This window comes from Xenopus laevis, chromosome 9_10L, assembly GCF_017654675.1.
Source record: "Xenopus laevis strain J_2021 chromosome 9_10L, Xenopus_laevis_v10.1, whole genome shotgun sequence".
Lineage (NCBI taxonomy): Eukaryota > Metazoa > Chordata > Amphibia > Anura > Pipidae > Xenopus > Xenopus laevis.
In genome coordinates, this window is record NC_054387.1 from 66,058,610 (window position 1) to 66,084,671 (window position 26,062).

The following is a 26,062-nucleotide window of genomic DNA, read 5'->3' on the forward strand; positions in this document are numbered from 1 at the left end:
TTGTAAAATATGAGGATATTAGAAGTGACCTCGGAGTTCCATGACCCGTATAAAAACACTCGGCCTTCGGCCTCGTGTTTTTATATGGTCATGAAACTCCTCGGTAACTTATAATATCCTTATATTTTACAAGAGGGGATACTTTATTCACTATATATATACTTGTCATGGGCTAAGGAGCTCCCTGACTAAAAGGTAAACCACCAATGAACTTCCAAAGATTGTCAACCACTGGTTTAGAGCAAGACATTGAATTGAGAACAGTTATTTCTGGTAGATATTGTCCTACAGTAATTCTTTCAACCAAAACAGTACACACAAAATTTAACATGTGATGACTTGAATATAATACAGAAATATAAACCAACCATAATATATTTATTAGATATTTTTAGCAAGCCATTTTCATATAGAAGGTTTTAATAGCTATTCCTTATTTGACAAAATTAGAACAAACGTTTACTTTACGTGCAAGCATAAGGATTCCCTGTGATTGCCAAATTGAGATATTAAACACAACCACCATCAGGTTAAGCTATCTTCTGTGACCCTGTGGTTGTATTAGCTGGGAAGATTTTTTTTGTAAAAGGAATGGATTACAAAGTTATGTATTTTCCAGTAAAAGCTTCCTTTTAATGTGATTACAAGTTTATGTAACTATTTTAGGGTCATCTGGTGTTGTGGGAAAAAAGAAAACAGTTGTGCTAAAAGTAGTGGTGATACAAGAGGCAAACTTCCCTTGTATTATCATGGGCATGTGTTTATATATTACTTTCCTTAATTGGTTATCTGTTATTTACTTTAAATGAACAATTTGGCAAGTTTAGCTCCCCTGATAGCAGAAAGGCACAAACTGCTTTAGAAGCTTGGATGATAAAGTCATATATTCAGAGCTTCAAATCCAAACAGTCCCCCTGATACTTTAGAAGTAATTGGCTAATGGATGCAAAAATCAAATTGGTATGATTACTGTAAATTTTCTCTTTATCTTACAGAAAAATAATGAGTCAACTTAGGTTCCCATATTCTTATTTTAATTTTAGTACATGTAAGAACCTTAATATTAGTCAAATGTATTTTACGAAAAATGCTGCTAGAACAGCATTGCATATAATGATGTACTGCGTATACTTGTAGAGTATTTACATTTCCCATACACATTAAACTCATGAAAGGTTTAAAATACATGAAGGTATATGGTTAGATAGATAGATAGATAGATAGATAGATAGATAGATAGATAGATAGATAGATGATAGATAGATAGATAGATAGATAGATAGATAGATAGATAGATAGATAGATAGATAGATAATGATGATAGATAGATAGATAGATAGATAGATAGATAGATAGATAGATGATAGATAGATAGATAGATAGATAGATAGATAATAATGATGATGATAGATAGATGATAGATAGATAGATAGATAGATAGATAGATAGATAGATAGATAGATAGATAGATAGATAGATAGATTAACTATTACTACTACTGATGTCATTGAATCTTTATATGTGCTTATATTAATGATCTACTTGTTTACTTGCAGTATTTAAATTAAACTACAGTGCATCAGACACCTCTGAGCGAAACCGGGTGAAAACCAAACTGAAGAAGTTTATCTCCCGACGACCCTCCTTGAAAACTCTTCAAGAGAAGGGAATTATTAAAGGTACAGAAAATCTTATTTGGGGATATTACGGGAATTTATTTTTATTGTCATTTAGAAGGCAGAGATGTACACATACACAGTGTTTCAGGGTGTTTAAAGAGTATGATGGATGAATCAGTCAGCATATTTATCATATGGTGAACGCCAACTTTCACCCATTGATAAATACCCTTCTAAAAATCCAATAGGAATGAATAGAAAGTGGGTGAATTTTTCTGTGCTGAGCTCTAGTTTCGTCCTTCAGTGTTCAAATGGAAGTCTCACTCCTTGTAATGGTGGTGTTCTCCTTTGGGTGTTCATTCAGTTCATTACAAAAAGTTACTTATATCAACTGTAGACCAAGTTACAAGTTCTTTAACAGCACAGTTGTCCTTTTTCTGCAATGATGATTGCCAGAGGAGTGCCCTTTATATATCTCTCTTGAAGGCTTAATGGCACTTACAATGTTAACCCAATAGTTCTGCTGAACTCATACTACTCAAACTAAAAACATCAGTGTAAACTCATATAGCCTGCTTATATCTGGAAATCTAAAGATATTTTCAAGCACTTCTGTGCATATTGTTCTTAATGGGAGACATACTGTAGGTAATACACATGTGTTGGGATTTAATAAATATACTGTAGTATACTATTGTGTTTTTTTATTTTAGATGTAATCTGTTGATGTAGGGAAATATTAATTATATTAGTACCGTATACAGATCTAAGATGAATATGAAAATCCTGATGATCTTGGGGGTTCATACAATTTTCCCCTAAGAGCAGTATGTAGCTCTTAGGCTTTTAGTTGCAGATATCCATTCTGCATTACATAGAACACAATTTCTGTCATACTGTGCTGATTGGAAGAACTTGCCTGTATTCCAATAAAAGAAACTCTGCTACAGATCAGACAGAGAATGAACAGGGTGGTTTGGGAGTGATTCATTAAAAGGTTAAGAAATTTCACCCCTTAAACTGTATTCAATAATTAACAATAATGTAGGTTACAACATATGGAAATGCAGATGACTTAAGGTGGCCAAGAATCCCATCTTTAGTGTCTCTCATCATTCCTGGTAAGTTAGTGAGCCAAAATCATTTCAAAAAGATTTTAGTAACCACAAACATTTATTAAAGTAGGGGATGTAACCATGCAAAGGAAGGAAAACTGAATCCATGTTGGGTACTTCTTGATAGGGTACAAATACGAATTTATGAAAATCAGGGTGTGTCCTGATTATTTGCCAGTTGCTACATACTTTACGTTCTTTTTAAATTGTACAGTCCAACATTACAAGGACTAAACAAACCTACATTTACTACATATAGAGATGGTCAAACCATAAAACTGCCCAGGTCCGCAGATAAACTCCACCCAACTGCTTTATAATACTAAGGTTCAAAATTATATTTAATAATAATTCTATCCTCAGTTTGCTGTTTATTGTAAAAAAGTGCCATGCTATAGAACAATAAAGAACAATTAAACAGAAAAATATATTTAAAACGTCCTTCTTATTCATTAGTTGTTACACACAAATGTGCTTTAAATACTGTAAAACATAAAGTAGAAAAATCAAATGAGCCTGAATAGATTTCATGTAAAAGATTCAGTTGAACAATAAATAAATACATTGTCCATGTTAAAAATAATTGTGTTTTTCTTAGTACTCTATTGACTATCTGTCTTTCGTTTGATGTATGGTTTACCAGCCTGAAGTAGACTTATGGTCGGAGCTTAACTTGTTAGTTCTGGTTTTTCAGCCAATTCAGAATAACTACAGATGCCCCGAGATATTAAAATTGACTGTTCAAATGGACTCAATGTGGGAGTTTTATTGGCTTTAAATTGATAACAGCTGAAGGAATGAAGGATCGGAGCTGAATATGGGCATAATATGCAGGCCTTTTTTGTACATGTGCCTGTGAACCAATAGTTTTGTACGGGAATTTTGTTTTACCCTAATGAATTACATTTCCTTACGATCTCTGTATGTTTTAATGATGAACAATGGCTTTCAGAAGTTTAAATGTATACGATTTCCTGAGAAAATGGAGAAAATTTAAAACAATAAATACTTATTCTAGAGGGAGCTTTTAAATTAACTTTGTGTTGTACAAGACAAATAATAGTGACCAAAAAAGAAAATAATTCTCGATTTTTAATAACAGCAAACTGCTAGTTAGTGAAATCTCTTTTTTTAAAGGCAAAAGAGCTTCTTACAATGTCCCCAACCAGTCATCCATAGCAACCAATATACAGTGGAAATGTGCAATAATAGCCCCATCTCTGGCTTCCCATAGAATTCATTTAGATATCTATATCTGTAAATGCTGCCTGCCATTGGGTTGCGATAGGTTACTAGAACTGAAACAAACTTATTATAATTTCATTTGTTTGTTTTTTAATGGAATAATAAAAATAAAGTTTGGAATAGTTACGGGATTTTAGACAAGGGCACGGTCTGCTTTCATTAAAATATAACCCCTCCTCTGAGGCCAGGGGAAAACCACTCTCTCATAACCCACTAGACTTAATCTTACTACCCTAGATACAACAAATTAATATTGCTATATATGGATTTTGGCAAATACGAGAGGGGCTGCTGTCAGTTCCTATAGACATTGATTATTTAGTGGGCTAGTGGAGGCTGTTTTGGCTTCATTGTACTTGGAATGTCAGGACCTATTTGACTCCTATTCCAGACCTGTAGGCATGCACTCACAACTTCCTTGTCCATATTTACATTTATGATTTTGCTGTTTAACTTGGCATGCCCCATGTCAAAAATTCACAAAACAGCAAAAATTTGCAAAGCACATCGAAGTCAATAAGTATATTTCTCTGGTTTTCTTTTTCACACAAAATGCATTGCGGTAAATGGGAAATTTTTTGGCATTGTGGTTTTTTCATGATAAAAATTTTTAAAGACAAAATTTTACTTTGGTTTCACAAAATAAAAATTGATGATGAAGCACATAATTTTACACAAACCCATGCCTGCTAAAAAAAATTCTGCTGTTCATTACAAATAATAAATAAGGATAGGATGTTTTAAACCATTAATTACCCCTTGTTTATAGCAGTCGGTTGATTTAATCATTGCTAAAATCAGAGAAAAGGCTACATTTCTGTTTATTGGATCTATTGATCCTACATCTTGTTGCCTTTTAGAAAGGTGGGAGTCCAGTGGTTGATCTGGAGCATCATTTAAAACTACGTAGGATTGGAAAATATTTGTTTCTTCTTGGGCCAGAGAAGATATCTTATGTAGAAGATCTATGCAATACTGGTTAGATCTACAATAACTTAAAGGGGATGTAAAGTCAAAAAACAATATTCCAGAAACTGCTCAGAAACCTTAAAATAAGCATATTTGCAATGTACTTCAATTAGAAATGTTTTACAGTTTCTTCAAAATAATCGATTCTGTCAAGCTGATTTCACTGTTTGTCTCATCTGTTTGCTGAAGCTGCATGCAGGACCTTTCCCGGCTGGCCAGTGAGAGTAGTAAGAAAACTGCTGGTACTGCTGTGCTTGTCTGCATTCCAAAGGGCAGGGAAGCAGAGTGGGGTTCTTTCATTTGTGTATTTATCATTAACACAAATCTCAGTGAGAAACTAACTCTTCGGAATGCAGACAAGCATTCTGGCCAGTCAGGAAAAGTCCTGCTTGCACCTTCTTCAAGCAGAGGAGAGGAACATTGAAATCAACTGCACAGAATCTGTTATTTTAAAGAAAAGATACACAATTTCTAATTGAATTACATTGCAAATATGCTTCTTTTTCTAGGATCATGAACAGTACCTGCAATATTGTTTCATACCTCCCAATTGTCCCTTTTTCAGAGGGACAGTCCCTCTTTTGACAGCTCAACCTGCAGTCCCTCATTTGTACTGGAAAGTCCCTATTTTGAACAGCCAGAAAAAGAAACAAAGTTTCTCACTTAATTGGCTTTTAGCAGAGAGCACACAACAGCTAACAGGTGCAAATAAGATACTTTATAACAATTTTGAGACACAAAAAAACAGTTTAGATAAGGAGAAATATTTTCAAACTTTCATAACCTGCCAAATGTTGTAAAATGAACATGGTAATTAGGGGGGTTTGGCCACAGAAAGAGGTGTGGTCAAAAAAATTTGCTGTTCTACGTGCGAAAAAAAAAAATGTTTGTCCCTCTTTTTACTTCCAAAATGTTGGGAGGCATGTTGTTTTTTGACTTTAGATCCCCCTTGCAGATAATTTAAAGGGGAACTCCACACAAACATAACTTAAGCTTTTTGAAAAGTAAATATAATTTCAATAACTTTGCAATTTACAACAATTAAAAGTATGCAGACGTTTCATGATTTAATGGTTTCTGACAGTACTCTAAGCCTAGCCCCCTGCTATCCTGCTGATCTCCCTGACTACTTTGCTGAGCCGGCTGACTACTGTTACTTTGTATCAACAGCCATCTGTCCTTAGACTGCATCATCCAAACCCCACAATTCCCTGCATACATGATTTCAAAAAAGAACAGAACATCACAGTGCAATGCATTGTGGGTTCTGTAGTTCCTGCATGCTGTCTGTAAGCTGTGGAGAAGTTGTTACAATGTATAACAACAGTGTTTTAGTTCCTCCTTCCCTACCAGGATTTCAAATGATGTAGAAAGAGAAGAACTGTTAATTGCAGCATATTAGGGGTTTCTGTGCTATGTGGGCCTCTTTATCAAATTTTGGTTCCAAAGTCGGAGTTCCCCTTTAAGAATGAATTTGTTGGTAACAATGACTATAACAATGATCATATAGCATCGAAGCTGGAAAGGTGGTTATTAACATTTGCATCTGCAAGAAGTTTAATGCCAGACTGTGTCCATACAATAGGGTTGAAAAGAATATTAACCTCTTGAGAGCTGAGAACAGAAAGTTGGGTTGCGATTCTTGTAGTCAGAATGTAAAATAGTATCCCAAACTCTAATCAATGCTTGAATTGTTGGGAATATACTGTACATCCCCGATTTGAGTTTTGGAGAGACTTTGGATAAACTTGAACATCAAATTGCTTGAATGATTGAATGCTTTAGATACACCACTAATTAATTCAGAAATGAAGAAGCAAATTATTTATTGCCATATTTTTTTTTTATAAATGTTTTTTTTTTAAATATAATTGGCAAAGTATTAAACAAATATATTATCAATAACTTTTTATGTTGCAGTGACACCAATACAGGTATGGGATTCGTTATCTGTTATTCACATTATCCAGATATCTCCAAGTTAAGGAAGGCCATCTCCCATAGACTAAATTTTGATAAAATTTAAAAAAAAATCTAAATTATAATGATTGCCTTTTTCCCTGTAATAAGAAGATATCATTGTGTACTTGATCCATATTAAGATAGAATTAATCCTTATTTGAGGCAAAAGGCCCAAGCATTCTGTATAATAAGTTACATTCCTCTACAAGAAGAAAAGATCACATCAGGGTTGGACTGGAGCCTTCGGGCCCACCGGGGCTGCAAATGAAGGGCCCTCCTCGCAGGACCCCTCCCGACATCCAATTCCCTAACATGATGCGCGAACACTGCGTGCAGCTTCATTTCTTTATGGGGCAGCTGAGTGGAGCAAGGTTTTTCCTGGTGTTCCGCCGGCCCAGCCCGACATTGGATTCCATATGCATATCAGTAAATTGAATATACTTGATGACAGGGGACTGAACCATTGGTAGGCTCCTATATATGCCTGTGTAAAGCATACATTATAGTGGAATGGAAAAGCAAATGGAAAACATTTACTAACATAAGGCAACTTTGCCCCATTACAGTAGCCAATAAAGAATTATAGATTTTTTTCATTAATCAGCTATAGACTGACCAAAGGTAAAAGCTTATTCCCCTGGTTTACTGCCTTGGTTTTATTTTCCTATTGTTAGTAAATCAGTTCCACAGGAAAACAGAAATCTATCAACCTTTTTTCTTCCTGACAAAGACTGAATTGAAAAAAAATAGTTTGCAGTTCTATCTGTATGCAATATTAGAATAACAATAATTGTAAATTGTTATACTAATACATGTAAAAATGTTTATCCTCTTCCATTAATATCTGTTAGAAATTCCTTTTTAACTTTGCTGAGTCATTTTTCCATTAATTATCAGCAGACTCATTTGAAAGTGGTGGGATCTCACCTGATGTATTGATGTATTTTGAGATGAGCAACATACACCTAAAAAAAAAAAACATGTTAAACTGTAAATCACTATTAAAACATGCTTGCACAATTAGCAAGTAGAGACTTACATGACGGAAGTGACTTCATGGCTTTTTTGGGAAGGCTTGCAAAATAGAAATAAAACAGATTATTTGAGTTTCTCACCTACATCAGAGTTATTGAAAAACATTAATTTAAGAAACACTAAAAAGGAAAGAGCCACTGATGTGTCTGAGATTTATATTAGTTTTAATTAGCATGCATTTCCATGTCTAGACATGCAAAGCAAGAGGTGTTTATGAATAATTACTATGCAAAAAAGTGAAATTAAATAAAGCTGTGTTGCACAGGTACAGGTTGGCGAACTATACTCTACTATAACACAATAAACTCGAGTTTAACAAAAAGGTTTTGGTCTAATTTGGAGCATTTTATTATAAGAATTTAAATAACCCATGATCCCCAGGGCTTGCTATGTTTAAGCATAGCTTACATTTAGGCCCCATAAATCAGAGAGAGACCTCAAATTTCCTAGGAGGAGGGTGGCTTTGTAGAATATAATTTGTTATATAGTTATAGTTTATATATTTGGAATATAGTTTTATTGGGTGCCAACTGATCCATGAAATAACTGACCCTTAATGAATGCATTGCAATATTAGTAAAAAAGTATATACCCTGTATAATGCATAACAAAATAACAGTATTCGCAGCTGACTATTTCAGGATTTTACTGCTGCTCCAAATGTAGGGGCTTAGCCCTCTGTCTTAGTGGATCTATGGCCAGTGGGCCCATTGCAGATCCATGAGGGAACTTAATGTCTATTAATGCAAACGCTATTCAGCATCTAGATCTACTCATAAATAATCCTAAAAAATTGCACATGGGACCCACTTCCTGAGCATTGATCAACTTTCAAGCATAAAATACTCTCTAGGGAGATTATGAACTATTCTCACCACTTTATTATTACTTATACTCAATCTTACAATGTTGATTTCTACTCACACCAAGGGACACTATACCATTGAAAGGTTTTCACTGATAATATAATTATATAAGAAATAATCTATAATACAATCTATACTTAAAGTACATACACTCGTGTGTCACCTGCTGATGAAGTACATATGCTTGTTGGGTGATTTGGGGCAATCAAATGTTACATGTTTAAGTCATTATAGCCGACCCTATAACATTTAATTAATACGTGATATATTTATTTTGTTTTAGAGCACAAATAATATTATAAGAGCCACATGAGGGCTTTTAGCAAAATGGAGACTTTTATAGCCTGTATACTCGTATAATATATAAACTCACCTATAATAAGAAAGATAGCAGATAAAATATATAGTATATGTTAAAGTCGGCTGCACATAAATGTTTGGATTGCTCTGCTTAACCAATGTGTTTCACATTTTATATCCTACTTTAGGGCATGCACAATATAATCCTAAAGCAGTTGCACATAAATCCTTATACAGCTGTTTTGCCATCACTTTTAACAAAGTGTCTGTGTGTTTCTTTAGAAGACACTTTGGTTGCAAATAGTTAAGAAAACATTAACAGGCATATTTATGAAGCTGTTTAAAATGATTTATGCCAAAAAAAGGAAAACGTGGTGTCAAATTAATGACATATTAGAAAGCTTTGTTGTTCTTGCATAATGGAGAAAATACAATCATGGACATAATTCATTAGAAAGAGTTTATCTGGGTATTTATAAAAAGTGAAATTTATTTTACAACACACTAACAACATAATTTTAGCCCTTATATGAAATTATATTTATATTTGCATTTATATTATATTACACCACCTAAGACCTGCTGTAACCCATTCCAGTCAAATAGAAAAAAAGATGGTGTAAAAATTAATGTAGAAAAACTACTTAAAATCTTTGATTTTTTTTCACACAATTGGCAGATTTTCATTTGCAAGACCAATCATAATAATTGAATTGAAAGCATAACATAATGTATGCCAGAATACAGGAAGTTCTTCTTGGGTATTTAGAATTATTTTCTTCTGTTTATTTTAATTTTTAAGATCAAGTGTTTGGCTGTCACCTGGAGACCCTCTGCAAAAGGGAAAATACAACAGTTCCACACTTTGTAAAACAATGTATCGAGGCTGTTGAGAAAAGAGGTAAGTTTAATACTATAACCTATACTTTGGGAGATTCAAATTCATGTTCACACACACACACTGTATGTTCAATATATGAAGTTGGCTTTTTATATGTAGTTAAAAAATAACAAACAATCAGGGTGGCCATAAGTAGTCACAGGGCTCCATGCACCCACCGGGCCATGCACCCTATCTTTCAAACTCTGCCCAAAACCCACCCATATGCCATCCCTGTTGCAGCAGTCTAGGCACATTGGGCCCCATACACCCACCTGGCATTGAACCCTATCGGCTAAAACAGAACTGCACAAATCAGAGTGATCTTTTGTGGACTTTGGGATCAATTATCAATTGAAAGGCTTGGAAATGTGTTATTTCTGCCCTCAGTCAACTCATACTGTATCTCCTGGTCTTCCCTGGAACAACATTCCCCTCCCTTCCTCTTTTAAGGTATCCCATTATAAATGCACCTTATTCATTTTATATGATAATGAAATAGTGAAGTAAAATTTTCTGCATATGCCATAATGAGCAAGCAGAGTTTAGTCAAAGTCTAATCCATTTGGGTTGGGTTGGGTGGACGAGGCATAGCTCCAGGTGTTTCCTTCTTGTATCTTCTAGTAATGGGAGAACATAGAGCTTTCCCAACTATTGATGTTATTCCTTTCTGGTAGTGTCTACTCTCCCACAGGACACACATCAAATAATATATAAGAAAGGGGGATAGTTTGTAACACTTTTTTGAATCACCTAAAGATGAAGATACAGAGCCTAAGGATTTGAAAGTCAAAGGATAAGCAGTGAGGCAGGATAGAGTACTAATGCACCAATAGAGTCCTAGATCGACAATACGTTTCTACATGACCATATAGGAGACTAGGATTTCCAAAAGCCTTAACATGTGCTGAAATTGTACTTTATGATGAAGCCCCCAATAATTGGACTTCTTGGTAGTAAAGTTCTCCCTAAAGATAATCCTGGATTGCCCTAAAGTAAGACAATACCTATTCTGTAAAAACTATAATTACTGTTAAGTTGTTTATAGTATGCCTTTTCCTGCTTGGTTATTTATAAAATACAGTACTCTCTAAGAAAACGTATCACCCAAAACACAAAATATTTGTATAAGGGGTCATCCAGGGGATGTCAGCAAACCATGTCTATTGTTAGCTGAAGGAACAACATACTGATTTTTTTAAAAGTGAGGGAAGCAAAAATAATCTACCAATATTCCCAGGTGGTTATACAGTAAATTAAAACCTACCACCTCTGGGGCGTAGTGTACAGGGGATCAGTGTATCACAATCCCATCCTTTCAAGTTAATTACTGTACTCCTTCTATAGTACATGGGGTTAAGTTATTTTCCTACAAGAGTTCATAAAATAGCAGGGACAGGGTACTAAAATTGCAACAAACTGTACAATTCTATACGTGTAAGCAACTAAATTTAGAATAGAACTGCTCCAATTTCTGCAATATTTTCTTCTTTTTATTACTCTGTTTACTTGAGTCTCTGCTACTTAAATTTGGCACAAGCTAGCTGAGCAGAAATAAATCTTACAAAGTTTGACTTTAATATTCATACAAGCTTCTGATGACATCTTGTGCTGAAGCTTGCATGAAGAGAAAGTATGTTAAGGTGACAGAACAGTCTAAGAAAGGTTAGAGTTCAGAAGAATGAAAATCTTTCGTTAGTGGTCAACCAACGGCCAAGACATTCTAATGTCATGGGAAGTAAATTTCTGTTCCAACACTGGGGGAAAATATGGGAATAAAACTATGTGTAATGTTTTAAGTTTTATTTATTTTTTTGTATTACTTCCCAGAAGCGAAGCAATGGGCAAATAGGCCTAATTTCTGTATGTATTCCAAAACTTTTCATTGCAAGAAATAATGCATATATATATGTATATAATACACAAAATCTATGAATATCTTGTAAATTATAGCCTTATAAATGGTGAGTTCTGATGTCATCAGTTATAAACGGTGAGTTCTGATGTCATTTCTGTCACATGACTCACTGAAACTTGTGTATTATAATAAATAAAGTAGCCCCTTTTGCAAAATATGGGGATATTAGAAGTCACACTTTATCTTGTGTTTTTATATGGTCATAGAACTCCTCGGTAACTTACTGTATAATCAGGGCCGCCATCAGAAATCATGGGGCCCCGTACGGCAAAAATCATGGGCCCCCTGGTCCCCGCCCACCCCAGATCCTGCCCCCAAGACCCACCCCCCCAAAAAACAATTTGTGGTCAGGGCCCCCCTATAAGTTAAAAAAAATAATTAGTGGTCAGGGCCCCCTATAAGTTAAAAAACGAATTAGTGGTCAGGGCCACCCTATAAATTAAAAAAAAAACAGTGATGACAGGACCCCCATAAAAGTTTGGTGGTCAGGGCCCCATAGAATATAATAACAAAAATCCATTGTGGCCAGGGGTTCAATAAACTAAAACATTGGTCCATCATTCAAATGGAGATGAAATCAGTTTAAATACATGAGAACAATCTAAAGAATACGCTATATATTACTGTAAAAGACTGAGAGCCCATTAACTGCTAACAGATCCATTAAATACGAGATTGCAGTTACTTTCATTATGTTACACTACGTCAACAATTTTCCTGGAAATACCAGAATGCCTTTTTCTAATTTCAGTTGAATGTATTTGCAGTCTTTGTTTGATTTCACACACCCATTGTTTTATAATGTTACTTAAATATCACTGTGATTATTGGGTGATTTGCTCTCACTCTCACTTCCATTCTGTGGCAATATCTGTTTTGAAGGATGTGATCATATAGATGTCTAAATGAATAAACAACGAAATAGTAAAACAAATTTGTAATTAGGTGCAAAATAGTAACCAACATATTTATAAATGAAGGGTTGTAAATTAGATGCTATTATGCTGTGTATCATCTATTCAAAGGTCAGAAGTAATCATTGACAAGGGGTCGCCTCAATTCACCCTTCGCTTTCAGCCATCCCACTTAAACACATTGTTACATCTCTTAATGAAACAAGAGCCAGAAATGGAGTAATATAGCTTCAACATTTATTCAAATTTTATTAAATAAATCATACATTGCCAGATTCACCCCGAGGCAATAGTCAAAGCCAGAAATCCATAAGAGATCACTATTATGCTGTGCCATTCCTCACTGAAGACTTGAGATCAGCACTATGTCCTTATACCCACCAATGAGTATTAGGCTGCCTCCACCTACAGAGAGGATGGCCTCAAACTCTGCTACCAGCACATTTGAATATTACACAGCATACCAGAACTGGCGCTCTGACAGTTGGTCCATATATAAGAAATCTACTGTTGGATAGTGCCTCCACATTTATTAGGGCAACGTTTCTTTTAGCTTATCTACTAAACACTATTAAACAGTACTCATCCTTTACTTTCTGGACAAAGAGCTCACTCATTCCCCTTCACATTTTCCCCCAGGTGATGTCTCAACAGTTCCCTCACCTATACTATTTCGTCTCACACAGCTCATATTCCTTCCCTTTAGAGTCTTCCCAGCAACTGTTTTAAAACTATTTAGAAAAACATGCTGCAACTTCCATGTGATTTCCCAAAATGGATGCTGATTTTTGCTCACACTGGTTCATTAAACATAAAAGTTGAAGTCAAAGGGTTCTTTTACTTCAGTGCATTGTGGGTAAAAACATTCCAATTTGCATCCAAATTTCTCATTTTGAACTTTGTACTGTATAAATTAGCCTAGATACCCCTTAAGCTTTGTATAGCATAGAGGTTCTAGCCCCAAACAAACATCTCATTCAATTACAGAACACCAAGCCCTCCATTATGCAAGTGTAGATCTGCACATAAAGTACACTATTATTGTTATCAGGTGAAATGGGTACTTTCAGGGTAATACAATAAAAGTCACACAATTTGCACTAAGTGTAGTAAGTAACAGCAATCCAGTTATATGCTTGCTTTTAAAAAGATTATCAGAAAATATAGGTTGGTTTCAAAGTCCACCCATTTTGTTCCTATTAAAATGATGTCCCTGCATAGCAATAGCTTAGTACAGAGCTCTGGGAGGGACAAGGAAGTATGTGAGCATATAGTAAGAAAGAAGCAGAAAACACATTTCTTGAATATGGGGGACACAGATGAAAATAATCATTCTAGTTTGTATATAAATGGAAAAGTTTTGGCTTTAAGAATAGCAAAGTATCCTGCTGAAAGTTTCATATTCAGCAAATACATACAGTCACATAATTATATCTGTGTATGTAGATAAAAGGATTATTGGTTTAGTGGTAACATGCTTGCTTTATATATATCATCAATAAAGTTCCGAAATAAAAAATTATTTGCGCAAAAAAACCCCAAAAAATACAAATTGAGTTTGTGCCCGTGGGATCAATAACTATGTTTTAGAACAAGAGAGGCCTGCGGTCATTTTCTGAGAGGGTCCTTCACTTCTGTGTCTTTATCTCTAAACTGTGCATCGTAACAGCTGTTACATTTTTTTCCTCTTCTTGCTGTCGTTTGTTTGACAGGATCCAGTTATAGGTTCCGATGTCTGTTTAAAAAACAGCGAGGTTGTTGGCTTTAAAACCCCCTCGCTGCTTGTGTGATCAGTTTTTTTCCCAGGGTTTTCTACATAGTTTGCCAAGCAAAGGGACTGACCTTTTGTAGCAAACACTTTTTCATTTCTAAACGCTCACTTTGATTTTTGTTCCATTTTATGTTCATTCCAAACTGTTTACAGCCCACGAAAATGACTGTGAATTATATGTTTGTGTAATGGATTCCTTTTGTGGTTACAGTGGAATGTTTACTTTGAACAATTAGTTATCTTTGGTTAGATTACAGTGACCTGAAAAAAAAAAACAAATTGCTAAAATTATTACCTTAACTACGTTGTTATGATGTTGTGTGTCAGCCATGCTATTTGCAGAAAGATGAAGGAACAAAGTTTAGAGATATAATCATGTAAAGCCAGTTTTCCCTGTTTAACTGTAAAACTGGCCTCAACATTGGACGTCCATTTTTCACCAATAGTAACTCGCAAATTACATCTATTATGCCAAACCACCAAACTGGTAACAACTATTGTAATATGACTAACGTTAGTTTGACCAACAATTGACCCTTTTTATGGCTTACTCTTCAAACCACTGCACATTTACACTTACACTTCTCTGTATTAAAAAGTAATGAACATCAAGTATCCATTAAATATGTAGTAAAGGATTTTGCAGCAACATGCTACTCACAGTTATATCACCTTCAGAAAATACAGGGCACAAGGTCAAGCTGACTACCAGGGATCACCTACCTTCTCTCTATAGAACTCTTGGCTCTAGGTTCCACATCCCCACTCCATATTATCTATATTGTACTAACTATATCTCACCACACTTCCAACTTTCCCTAATTGTTTTATAGCTGTGGAAGTTATCCCACAAAGATCCATTGCTCACTTTGCATTACAAAATGATTGGATTTGTTAGAAAATCTGATGGGGTGACATTCAAGGATTTCTGCATTTGTAGTACAATATACAGGAATAATATAAATCAATATCAGGCAAAATTCCTTCTCAGGAATAGGGTGAAGGCATGGAATTTTAACATGAACAAATTGCATAAAAATATTTACAAACAATATATCACACAGTAGACCAATAGTGTTTTATATTTCAAGTACTCATATGGATCTCAGTAAAATTAGATTAGAGTAAACTAATTAGATGTCAATTAGCTGTGAAAATTAATTAGTACAAAGGTTGCAATGTGTTAAATGTGATCTGTTCTGGGAAAGTATATACACCATTTCAGGCATTTTATTTATTTATTTAAGCAGAGTTTTCCATGGTAAGAAACAAGGTAGAATAGAAGTATATTGAAGGCCTGGCGGGGGCTAGAAGTCAGAGTTTAACATACATTGTAGTTAAAAGCACCTGCAAAATACACTTGTAGTTAAAAGCACCTGCAAAATACACTTAATTTTCAACCTATCACAAAGGGTGATATTTTAAAGATGTGTAAAATGTTTCCCTCCTTAATAATGGTGTTAAAAGTACTGTAAAAAATCTTAGCAATCTTAGTTATTTTACCCAAACAGGGTTTTGAAATGAAAAAACTTCAGCAGCTTTTAGGTGCCAAAGTTTTTCTTGGTTTCAAAAGTCTGTTTATAACATTTTTATGGCACAAAACCATATGTGATTAGTAAATTCACACAGAGTTTCCGAAGGAAAGCTACGGAGGCAGTGGTGTAACTAGATATTACTGGACCCCACAGCAACTTTTTTTTCAGGCCCCCAAAATGTCTGGAGGTTGACCTGTTTTATCAATTATATATGAATACAATATATAGGACTTTGTGAGGCCCCTATTTCTCCTGGGCCCCCCTGCAGCTGCTCCTTCCTCAGTAGTTACGCCGCTGTACGGAGGCATTTTATTGCTAATAGATTAGCTACATTAGTGCAAGCTATAACACTATATTTATTCTGTAGAATGTTTTACCATACCTGAGTAAAAAGCTCTAGAAGCTCTCTCTGTTTGTTTAGGATAGCAGCTGTCATATTAGCTTGGTGTGACATCACATCCTGTCTGAGTCTCTCCCTGCTCACTTATAGCTCTGGGCTCAGATTAAAGCAGAAAAGGGAGGGGGGAAGGAGCAAACTGAGCATGCTCATGCCCCGTGGCAAGGAGGTTTAAGCTAAAGGCAGGAAGTCTGATACAGAAGCCCATGGGGTAAATTTATCAAAGAGTGAAGTTCCGCCACTAGAGTGAAATTCCGCAGCTCTCAATTCATTTCTATGGGATTTTGAAAGGCATATTTATCAATGGGTGAATGTGAAAGTTCACCCTTTGATAAATACGCCTATAAAAATCCCATAGAAATTAATAGAGATTGGTCAGAATTTCACTCTAGTGCGGAACTTCACTATTAACTTCACTTTTTGATAAATATACCCCTATGTGTACACAATAGAAGAAAAGAAAAGCTGTGTTTCTTTTGACAGAGGACTCAGAGCAACATTACTTTGAGGGTTTACTGGTGTATTTATATAGACCTTTCTGATAAGTCTTACTTCATTTTAACCATTCATTCTCCTTTAATGACGGCTCTAGTGTAAAGACTCAAGTAGTCTTAAATCAGCCCCTTAGAAAGTGATTTATTAAACTTAAAAACTCAAATTCACTTCCATGTAGTTTTTTCCTTGATTGCCAGAATATTTACAAAAGCATTAGAAAACCCAGATTACATTAATTTGCATCATAGTATTCATTTTCAAAATTTTACAAAACTTGTTCTTGAATTTTAAATATGCCTCCCAAATGTTTACATTTGAGTGTTTTTTTTTTACATATCTTGAAAATAACGTTTGAAAAAATATTACTGTGATCATGCTGTGAAAAACTTGAATTGCAGGAAAAAATGTATAAAACCATACCCAAAATATTACTTCATCATCTTGCAATATCTTCAACCTGACAGAGACACATACACAAACAATCGTTGCACAGATTTATAAATATGTGTGAATTCTACATACTACACATTGGCATTAGTGTGGCAATATTTGTTTATTTGAACCTCATTTTTTACATAGCATTCTAAATATGCCTCAATGTGTGTCTGTATTCCCATACTGAGAAAAAACATTAGTATAATACTTGCGTTAAAAAAATATCATGGAGGCACATAAATCAGATAATCTGCAGGCAGTGAATTGATAACTGCAAATTGTTCATTCTCTCCCATTATGGAGCAATCCTTCAGAATGCAACTCTGGCACAGAATAAAGCCAATTTTATACAATATATGAAAAATGTGGAGTTACTGATGTTATGTTTGTGAAGAGATTCTCATCAGTTCATTATGTGAGTTTGGGATCCCATGAGACTTTCATTTTAATAGTATAGGTCACGGAACATGGATAAAACAAACAAAAAGAAAGTTAGCAGCCACAGGAGAGACTGAAATATTTATATGGACAGTGATATTGCCATTAACCTTAAACATTGATGCAACAAAGAAGCCAAAACTAACTCCTGAATATCTGGGAACAACAAGATGCAGTATTAAAGGGGAAGCATGTTCTAGAGACAAAATATACTATGGTTATACGTTGCATTTATTGTACGTGGGTTGTCTGTGCTAAAATGAAGCAGGATAAAATAAATCGATAACAATAAACTGACTTTACCAAATTAGACTTATTTACTTAAAGTGGACTTTATACCCGCATCTGGATATAGGGTTTCCTGATAAGAGATCCCATATGTGTACATTTAGGGGCACATTTACTTAGTTCGAGTGAAGGATTAGAAGGAAAAATACTTTGAATTTCGAAGTATTTTTATGTCTACTTCGACCATCAAATTGGCTACTTCGACCTTCGAATACGACTTCGACTTCGAACTAAAAATTGTTCGACTATTTGACCATTCGATAGCCGAATTACTGTCTCTTTAAAAAAAAACTTCGACCACCTACTTCGCCACCTAAAACCTACCGAGCACCAATGTTAGCCTATGGGGAAGGTCCCCATAGGCGTTCCTAGGAATTTGGTATCGAAGGAAAATCGTTCGATCGATGAATTAAAATCCTTCCAATAGTTCGATCTGAAGGATATAATCGTTCGATGAAAAATTTTTCCTTCGATCATTCGATCTAACAAATTGCGGTAAATCCTTCTACTTCGATATTGATATTCAAAGTCGAAGGATTTAACTTCGATGGTCGAATATTGAGGGTTAATTAACCCTCGATATTTGACCCATAGTAAATGTGCCCCTAAATATTACTTATGAGGACACTATATTTGAAAAAACAATTGCTTTATGCCCTTAAAGGTGAACTTAAGCTTAACAAAGAAGTAGGGTAGAAATGCTGCACATACTGTTTTGGGCTTCTATACCAGTTCAAAGCAACCACTCCCCTTTAGCAGTAAAAATCTGCTGCTTTCTGCTGATTCATAGCACATGCTCTGTGCTGCTGCCACTTACCTCAGCTTAGGGACCAGCTCACAATATACAGTATACACAGTATATAATATAACTTTCACAATACAAGACTGATAAGTAATAAATTCAGATTCTCACTACATGGCAGCTCAGAAACCTGGGCATTCTCCAATAGAATTACCATCGCTGTAGGATTAGCATTGACAGGTCATTTTTTGCCAGAGCTGCCAGAGGACTCCACAAATCCAAGATGGCTAGTCTCTGTGTACAACTCTGAAGACCTGGATTATTTATGGTGCTGAACTTCTGGGCTAGTACAGTATATTCTGTATATAAAATATGTATTTTCTAGCCATATTAATTTTTAGGGTTTAGTTCTCCTTTAACAACCAGATAGAAATGTAAATACCATATCATTGAGCATAAAAATCTATGATAAAGAAACAAAAAATGTTTCTTAAAATACATTCATTATTAATTAATATATTAATAATAACCTTCTGATGACATTTTACCTTTATCAAAAATGTCTTCAACATATACCGTATGTGCGTGTGTGTATGTGTGTATATCTATCAAATGACATCAATTTTTTAATTGTATTATTAGTATTATTATTAGTATTATTATTATTGTTATTATTATTAATAGTATTATTATTAGTAGTAGTGTTATTATTATTAGTAGTGGTATTATAAATATTAGTATTATTAGTATAAGTATTATTATTATGTTAATTACATTTTCTGTGCCTGTCCAGTCTGAAATTCAAACTGTTATCCTTCGTACACTAGCAACCAGGAGGTGGTGGTTTAAATACCATAAAAGCAAAAAAAAGTTACGCAATAGAAAATAATAACTACAGTACAAAAAATACAAGACAGAATTTCTAAAAAAAAAAAAAAAAAAAAACAACTTCAATTTGTCTACAATCTGGGCAATGTATCAATAGCCAGAGCTAAAAAAAAAAAGGACATTTGCAAATGCAATTGCAGTGGGTAAAGTGCAATTCTGCATGCAAATATTTTTTTTTTGATTAATATTTTTATTTATTTATAGTTCTTTTTATATACGGATGGTGGCTGAGTTGTGTATGTTGAAATTACACTTTTATTGAAATAGGGTGTAAAGCTATTGTACGAAAGTTATGTCCGACCAAAGCTAGTGACAGTCTCCCACTGAAAATCGTATGATCGGCAATACATGCAGAGATATTATCTGTAGCCGACAGAAATCTTTTAACCTTTCTGATCGACCAAACGACCGATCTCCGCCGGATGAAAAATGTCGGGACTCTCCACACACGGTCAAAATGGCATTTGTATCTGATTCAAGTCTGGTGCACTTACAGATACAACCTGCTGTGGGATTCCTCAAGCTTTCACCAGGCTTAGGGTGACAGCAGTATCACTAGGTGCAGTTTCACACCATACATAAGAACCGGTGGAGTGTACGCATGGGCAACCATGTGAGAGTGCAGGAGCATGTTTTGATGCAAATGCCTTAAAGGTGTTTTTCAACTTTGAGTGTTAACTTGTATGTTGTAGAGAGTGACATTCTAGTTTTCAATTTTTATTATTTGTGGTTTTTGAATTATTTCGTTTTTTATTCAGCAGCTCTCCAGGTTGCAATTTCAGCAATCAGGTTGCTAAGGTCCAAATTTCCCTGGCAACCATGCATTGATTTGAATATGAGACTGGAATTTAATTAGGAGAGTGTCTGAATAGTATTAAGAGTAATAAAAAAAGTCTTACAGAGCATTTGCTTTTATATTGAGTCAGTGGACCCCCCCCATTTGGAAGTTGACATCAGTCAGAAGAAGGAAATAAATAAGGAAAACCAATTGTTTCATTGCTGAGAATTGCCCATTCTACAACATAATAAAAATTAACTTAAAGATGAATCACCCCATCAATGTGCACTCTCTATTTGTAAACAACTCCTATAGTTATACACTGAGCAGAGTTTCATTACATTTTGACATTCTAAGAATTAATTGCCAACAATTTTCTGTCCCCACTGTAACACCTACTGCAACAAACAATACAATATGTATATAAATACCTAATAACGTTATGTAACGTCACCCTTGAATGTAATTGTCATTTGTTTTTAAGACTGCATCACAGAGATTGAGTTTATAAAATACATTTCTCCAGAACTGTATATTTACAGCATAACTGCAGTTTTATGTTGGTGCTGAAGTGAGGCCTTAGTTATTTTTTATTTAGAAGTGAAACCTGTCCATAATGGGTGATACGGCTGAATTATTTTTAGGGGTGTTTATCTTATATCTCTGCACCCGTATCTTTCTTTAGTGTTCAACGAGCAAGCTGTCTTTCAGTGTAATCCCTCGATGATTGAACGAAATGGTTTCCAGGGATCGCTTTACAGAAAGGTTGTGACTGAAATGTGAGGACTGTGAGTTGTGCCAAGCCAAAAATTACAACTTGCGTTTAAAGGAGATGGGCTGGCTTGTCCAAATTCTGTTTTCTCACATTCCTGAATCTAAATTAACCCAGAGGAAAAAAAAAAAACTGAACGTTAATAAAGGGTGAAAAGAATGATGTCACATTTTGTCAAAGCTCAGGATTACACAGTTATAAGAGAGTTGCTTGAAAAGGCAATGACAGTAACATTCAACAGTAATCTAGGGTTTTAGAATGTTTACATATCCTTTGTTTTGACTATCAAAATATGTCTCTTTACTACTCTGCTGGCCGACGGACTGAAACAATTTAAATTACTCCTGTACTATCAATACTCTGTTATTATTCCTGGATTCCTCTATCAGATTGCCTGCACTGATAAACTAATATTATACAGACTTTATACAGACGTGTAATTGGTTTATGGGAACAAGAAAAACATGCACTGCAGTTTTCTGTTTTTATGCAAAACCTGGCCTCTTAGCTCTCGAGAGTCGAGTCCTTTGACCGCCAGCTTTCAGCTTGTTTCAATGTTGATGTGCCTTGTTTTTGTTTTTGTGCCTTGCTGTGGGAATTTTAGAAGCAAACCAGTTTATACTTTTTATACAATGATATTGAGAATAGGAAGATTTTGTTTCTTTGTGGATGGGGCAACTTTCTTTTATATGTCAGCATTAACATTTTATATTCATTGTTGAATGGGATATCTGTGACTGTACTGTGAGCTCTAGGGGTCAGCATTTACTTTGGTAATGATTCATAATTTGCTTCCCTGAAAATGAAAAATAAATAGAGGGTTGACAATGAAGAGGGCATTTTTTGTACTCTAGGGGGGCGATTCACTAACTTCGAGTGAAGGATTCGAATGTAAAAAACTTTGAATTTTGAAGGTTTTTTTTGGGCTACTTTGACCATCGAATGGGCTACTTCGACCTTCGACTACGACTTTGAATCGAAGGATTCAAAGTAAAAATCGTTCGACTATTCGACCATTCGATAGTCGAAGTACTGTCTCTTTAAAAAAAACTTCGACCCCCTAGTTCGCCATCTAAAAGCTACCGAAGTCAATGTTAGCCTATGGGGAAGGTCCCCATAGGCTTGGCTAACTTTTTTTGATCGAAGGATATTCCTTCGATCGTTGGATTTAAATCCTTCGAATCCTTCCATAGTTCGATCGTACTATCTGCGCTAAATCCTTCGACTTCGATATTCGAAGTCGAAGGATTTAAATTCCCAGTCGAATATCGAGGGTTAATTAACCCTCGATATTCGACCCTTAGTGAATCAGCCCCAAAGTTCCTGTAATATACAAGAGCTTCTAGGTAACTAGGGGTAGTATAATAGTATAATAAAAGGTGCAACTTTGCTATTTGTCTAAAGCAATCACCCATTCAGCTTTCTGGAAAAAAAAAACATCTAATTGGTGGCTATGGCTATATGGCTATATTAGACCTCAGCAAACCTTTTGATTTAAAGTACATTATCCAGATGCTAGGGGTGTCAGGATACACTCACTGGAGTCCTTTGGCCTGCTATTTGATTTGCAGGAGCTCAATAATTCCCCAATTGACTGGATCACAGCTAGAAGTTTAATGATATAGGAGCGGCTCCCTATATTGTTTTCTGAGGGGTCACTGTGTAATAAACACTGGTAAATGACAAGGGCAGAGTCCAGTACACATATCAATGTTCAAGGGATCAAATCAAATAGCAGGCAAAGAAAGGAGAAACTAGGCTGGGATTCAGGGACCAAGTCAGGAGCTCAGAAATTCACCAATGGGCTAGATCACAACTAGAAATTTAATGATCAAGCAACTAATAGTTGCATATATATAATTATATATATATATAGACCCTATGTTGTTGGATTCTGACACCAGTCTTAATGAGGCAGGAGGCATGTATGAAAAAGGAAGATATATAATATGTTTGTTAGCATTATTGGTTATTTTTGATTTGGTGTATCCTTACGTATGTACCTTCTAGACACATATCTCATACTTAATCCTGCCAAATACTAGTACAAGGTAAGGCAAGGTGGTCATTTGTTAGTGCATTAGTAAGTCCTTTATTTCTAAAAACTGTATCATGTCATATCTGAGTTAAATTTATGTTGTACAATTAGGGAAGTCAGTGTAATGTATAATGCTTTTGCCTAATGAAATTGTATCTCATTTGCATATAAACTCCACTAACATTTACCCGTGATGCTCATAGTTCAGGTTAGGAGAACCAGGAAAAGTCTAAATAGTAAATGTCTCTCTATATCACTCTAACCCCCCTCTCCCAGTTGCAATACACTTATGTGTGCTACACTACACTGAAATGTTCCTGCAGCCTTCTCTCCTCTGTTCTTGCTCGCTGGTGGTTGATTTAACTTGAAGAAGCACTCAGAACACAGGTTCTCCTCCTAGTTTGCAAGCTTCTCCATGGCTCCTGTAGCAAGTACTTTAACTAGTCTTGGATATTTCCTTTTAATCTTTAGCATTGATTGGGGTGCTGAAACTAACAATAGGCAAACATGTTTTCAACTTTGTCAATGTTTCCAAGCTTGTTTAAAGCTTTGAAGAAAATTTTATTTACTGACAACATCTGGATATCTTTGATTATGATCATTACTTTCCCCTTTTGCTGTTTTAATACTCTTTAGTGCACCCTACACTGCACTTAACCTAGCAGTAGATGGGCAAAGTTTTATAATGCACTGCAGTTTGTCAAAATGTAGAGGTCAATCATCCCTTGATTCCTGTGAAGTTTTTTTTTTTCAGCAAACGGTTCCGAATATGGTAATGATAGCTCATTTTCTGATATCATTCAATATATTGTTCAATACTGTGAGATGGGTGAAAATAAATTAATAATAAATTATTAATTATTAATAAATAAATTGAAAGTGTTAATCATCAGTATGCTGATTTACATTTTGGAAAGCAATTTCATATAAACAGATAATTATATTATAGGCTTGGAAGTGTCATGTAAAAATAATGGGGAAAAGTTTGTGGTCACATGTAAACAAGTCATTATTGGGAAATACTTGTAAGATTGATTCTTATTTCAGAGTAAAACTAAATAGTAATGAACACAACCAAGAAGTAGGTGATATTGATACAAAGTGTGGTTTGGGAATTTGAAAGTCTTCAGTGATTATTAGGGACAAGAAAGAGAAATTATATCATTAACATAAGCATATATCAGTACTACAGAATTATTAAACATAACTATTGTACCTCAAGGTGAAGCATATTAGCTTTTTAATTGCCATTTGTGCTTCTTGAGAAACATGCAGGCTTAAGAAAAATGGAGCTGGAAAACTTAAGGTCTTTAAAAAACTATTTGATCTGTGTTTTTCATGGTAAACGCAAATGTTAGTGTTCAAATAATGGGCTTGATCCAGTTAGCTGTGAAAATCTGGATAGTCAGGGCTTATTGTAAAAATATTTAAGTACTCTAGTTACTGTACATGCAAAAAACAACAGTTCATTGGGAGTCCCAAAATCAAGGCAGCAAAAATAAATAGTTCTCATTAATTGCATGAATTGTTTCTTCTCATTGGAAAGAGAGCATATTATTTAACATGACAATAATAATTTATAAAACATCATGGAAAAAATGCTATTTTTTCTACTATTATTATTTACTACTATTGATGGGTAAATGTTCTTGATGATTGAAAAGGGTACATTTTGACAATTTATCAAACACAAATTGAGAATTTCTAATGTATTTACATGTGGATTCCCTGTTTTGCCAATAATAATTTTCACCAGTATTGATAAGTCAACCTGCCCCATTCCCCCCCTATAGAATTTATAGAGAAAGAAACATTTGCAACATGTACAGTATGGTGAAATTCTTATAATTCTAATCATTGATGGTTTTTCTAGAACTAAAAGACAAACACTTTTTCCCCTTGGCAACACAGAAAACATGGTGAAATTCTAAAAACTACATTCTTACACCTTTTTAACAACTATTAAAATAGACATTATAGGATGGGAATGAGTTAATATAACATCTCCCATTTGAGTACCTGCTGCTAAACTCTAATCCTCCAACATTGGGGCCTCTGTGTACCTTTCTCAAGTTGCAGCACAGTCAATTTGTAAGGGAGTTTAATGGTTTATTTTTTACATCTCTGAATCATGATACATAGCCAGAATAAAGTTTTGATTCGACTTTAACTGCTGTTGCTATGATTATACACAAAACTAGGTGTGATGCCAAGTAAAAGGATTTGTTCTGAGAGGGTAAAAACACACATTTCTGCAAGGAAATAATGTTTAAATCTGCTGAACATTCAAAGTCTCCTCATCCTCAGATCAAAAACATTGTATGTCAATGGGCATAGGGAAAAATTATTAACTGGCAGGACACACATGCTCATGGACCAGTAATGGGCCAAATATAATCGACATGCTGACCTACTGTATATACAACCAGATATACAGATATATTGTACTAAAATTAAAAAGAAAATATATATGGCATTGGCATTAAACAGCTTGCAGTATACCACATACCTCACTGCAACAGTACTCACAGATGATTCAGTGCACTGAGGGATATCTTTTCATCTACTCCTATTATTTAGCAGTTAGCACTCCTTCTACTTGTCCATTAAACCCCACTCCAAAGAAATCTTTTAACAAATCCTCAGTAGAGATAATACCTGG

General features: G+C 34.8%; 1 protein-coding gene across 1 annotated transcript in view; it reads left to right on the forward strand.

The window, feature by feature from the left end:
• Window positions 1–26,062, forward strand: part of LOC108701317 (rho GTPase-activating protein 15-like) — a 309,425-nt gene that overhangs the window by 179,970 nt on the left and 103,393 nt on the right. Inside the window, exons 9-10 of the mRNA XM_018235752.2 lie at window positions 1,557–1,679; window positions 9,914–10,012. Coding sequence (XP_018091241.2) covers window positions 1,557–1,679; window positions 9,914–10,012 — 222 coding nt within the window. The remainder of the gene's footprint in view (window positions 1–1,556; window positions 1,680–9,913; window positions 10,013–26,062) is intronic.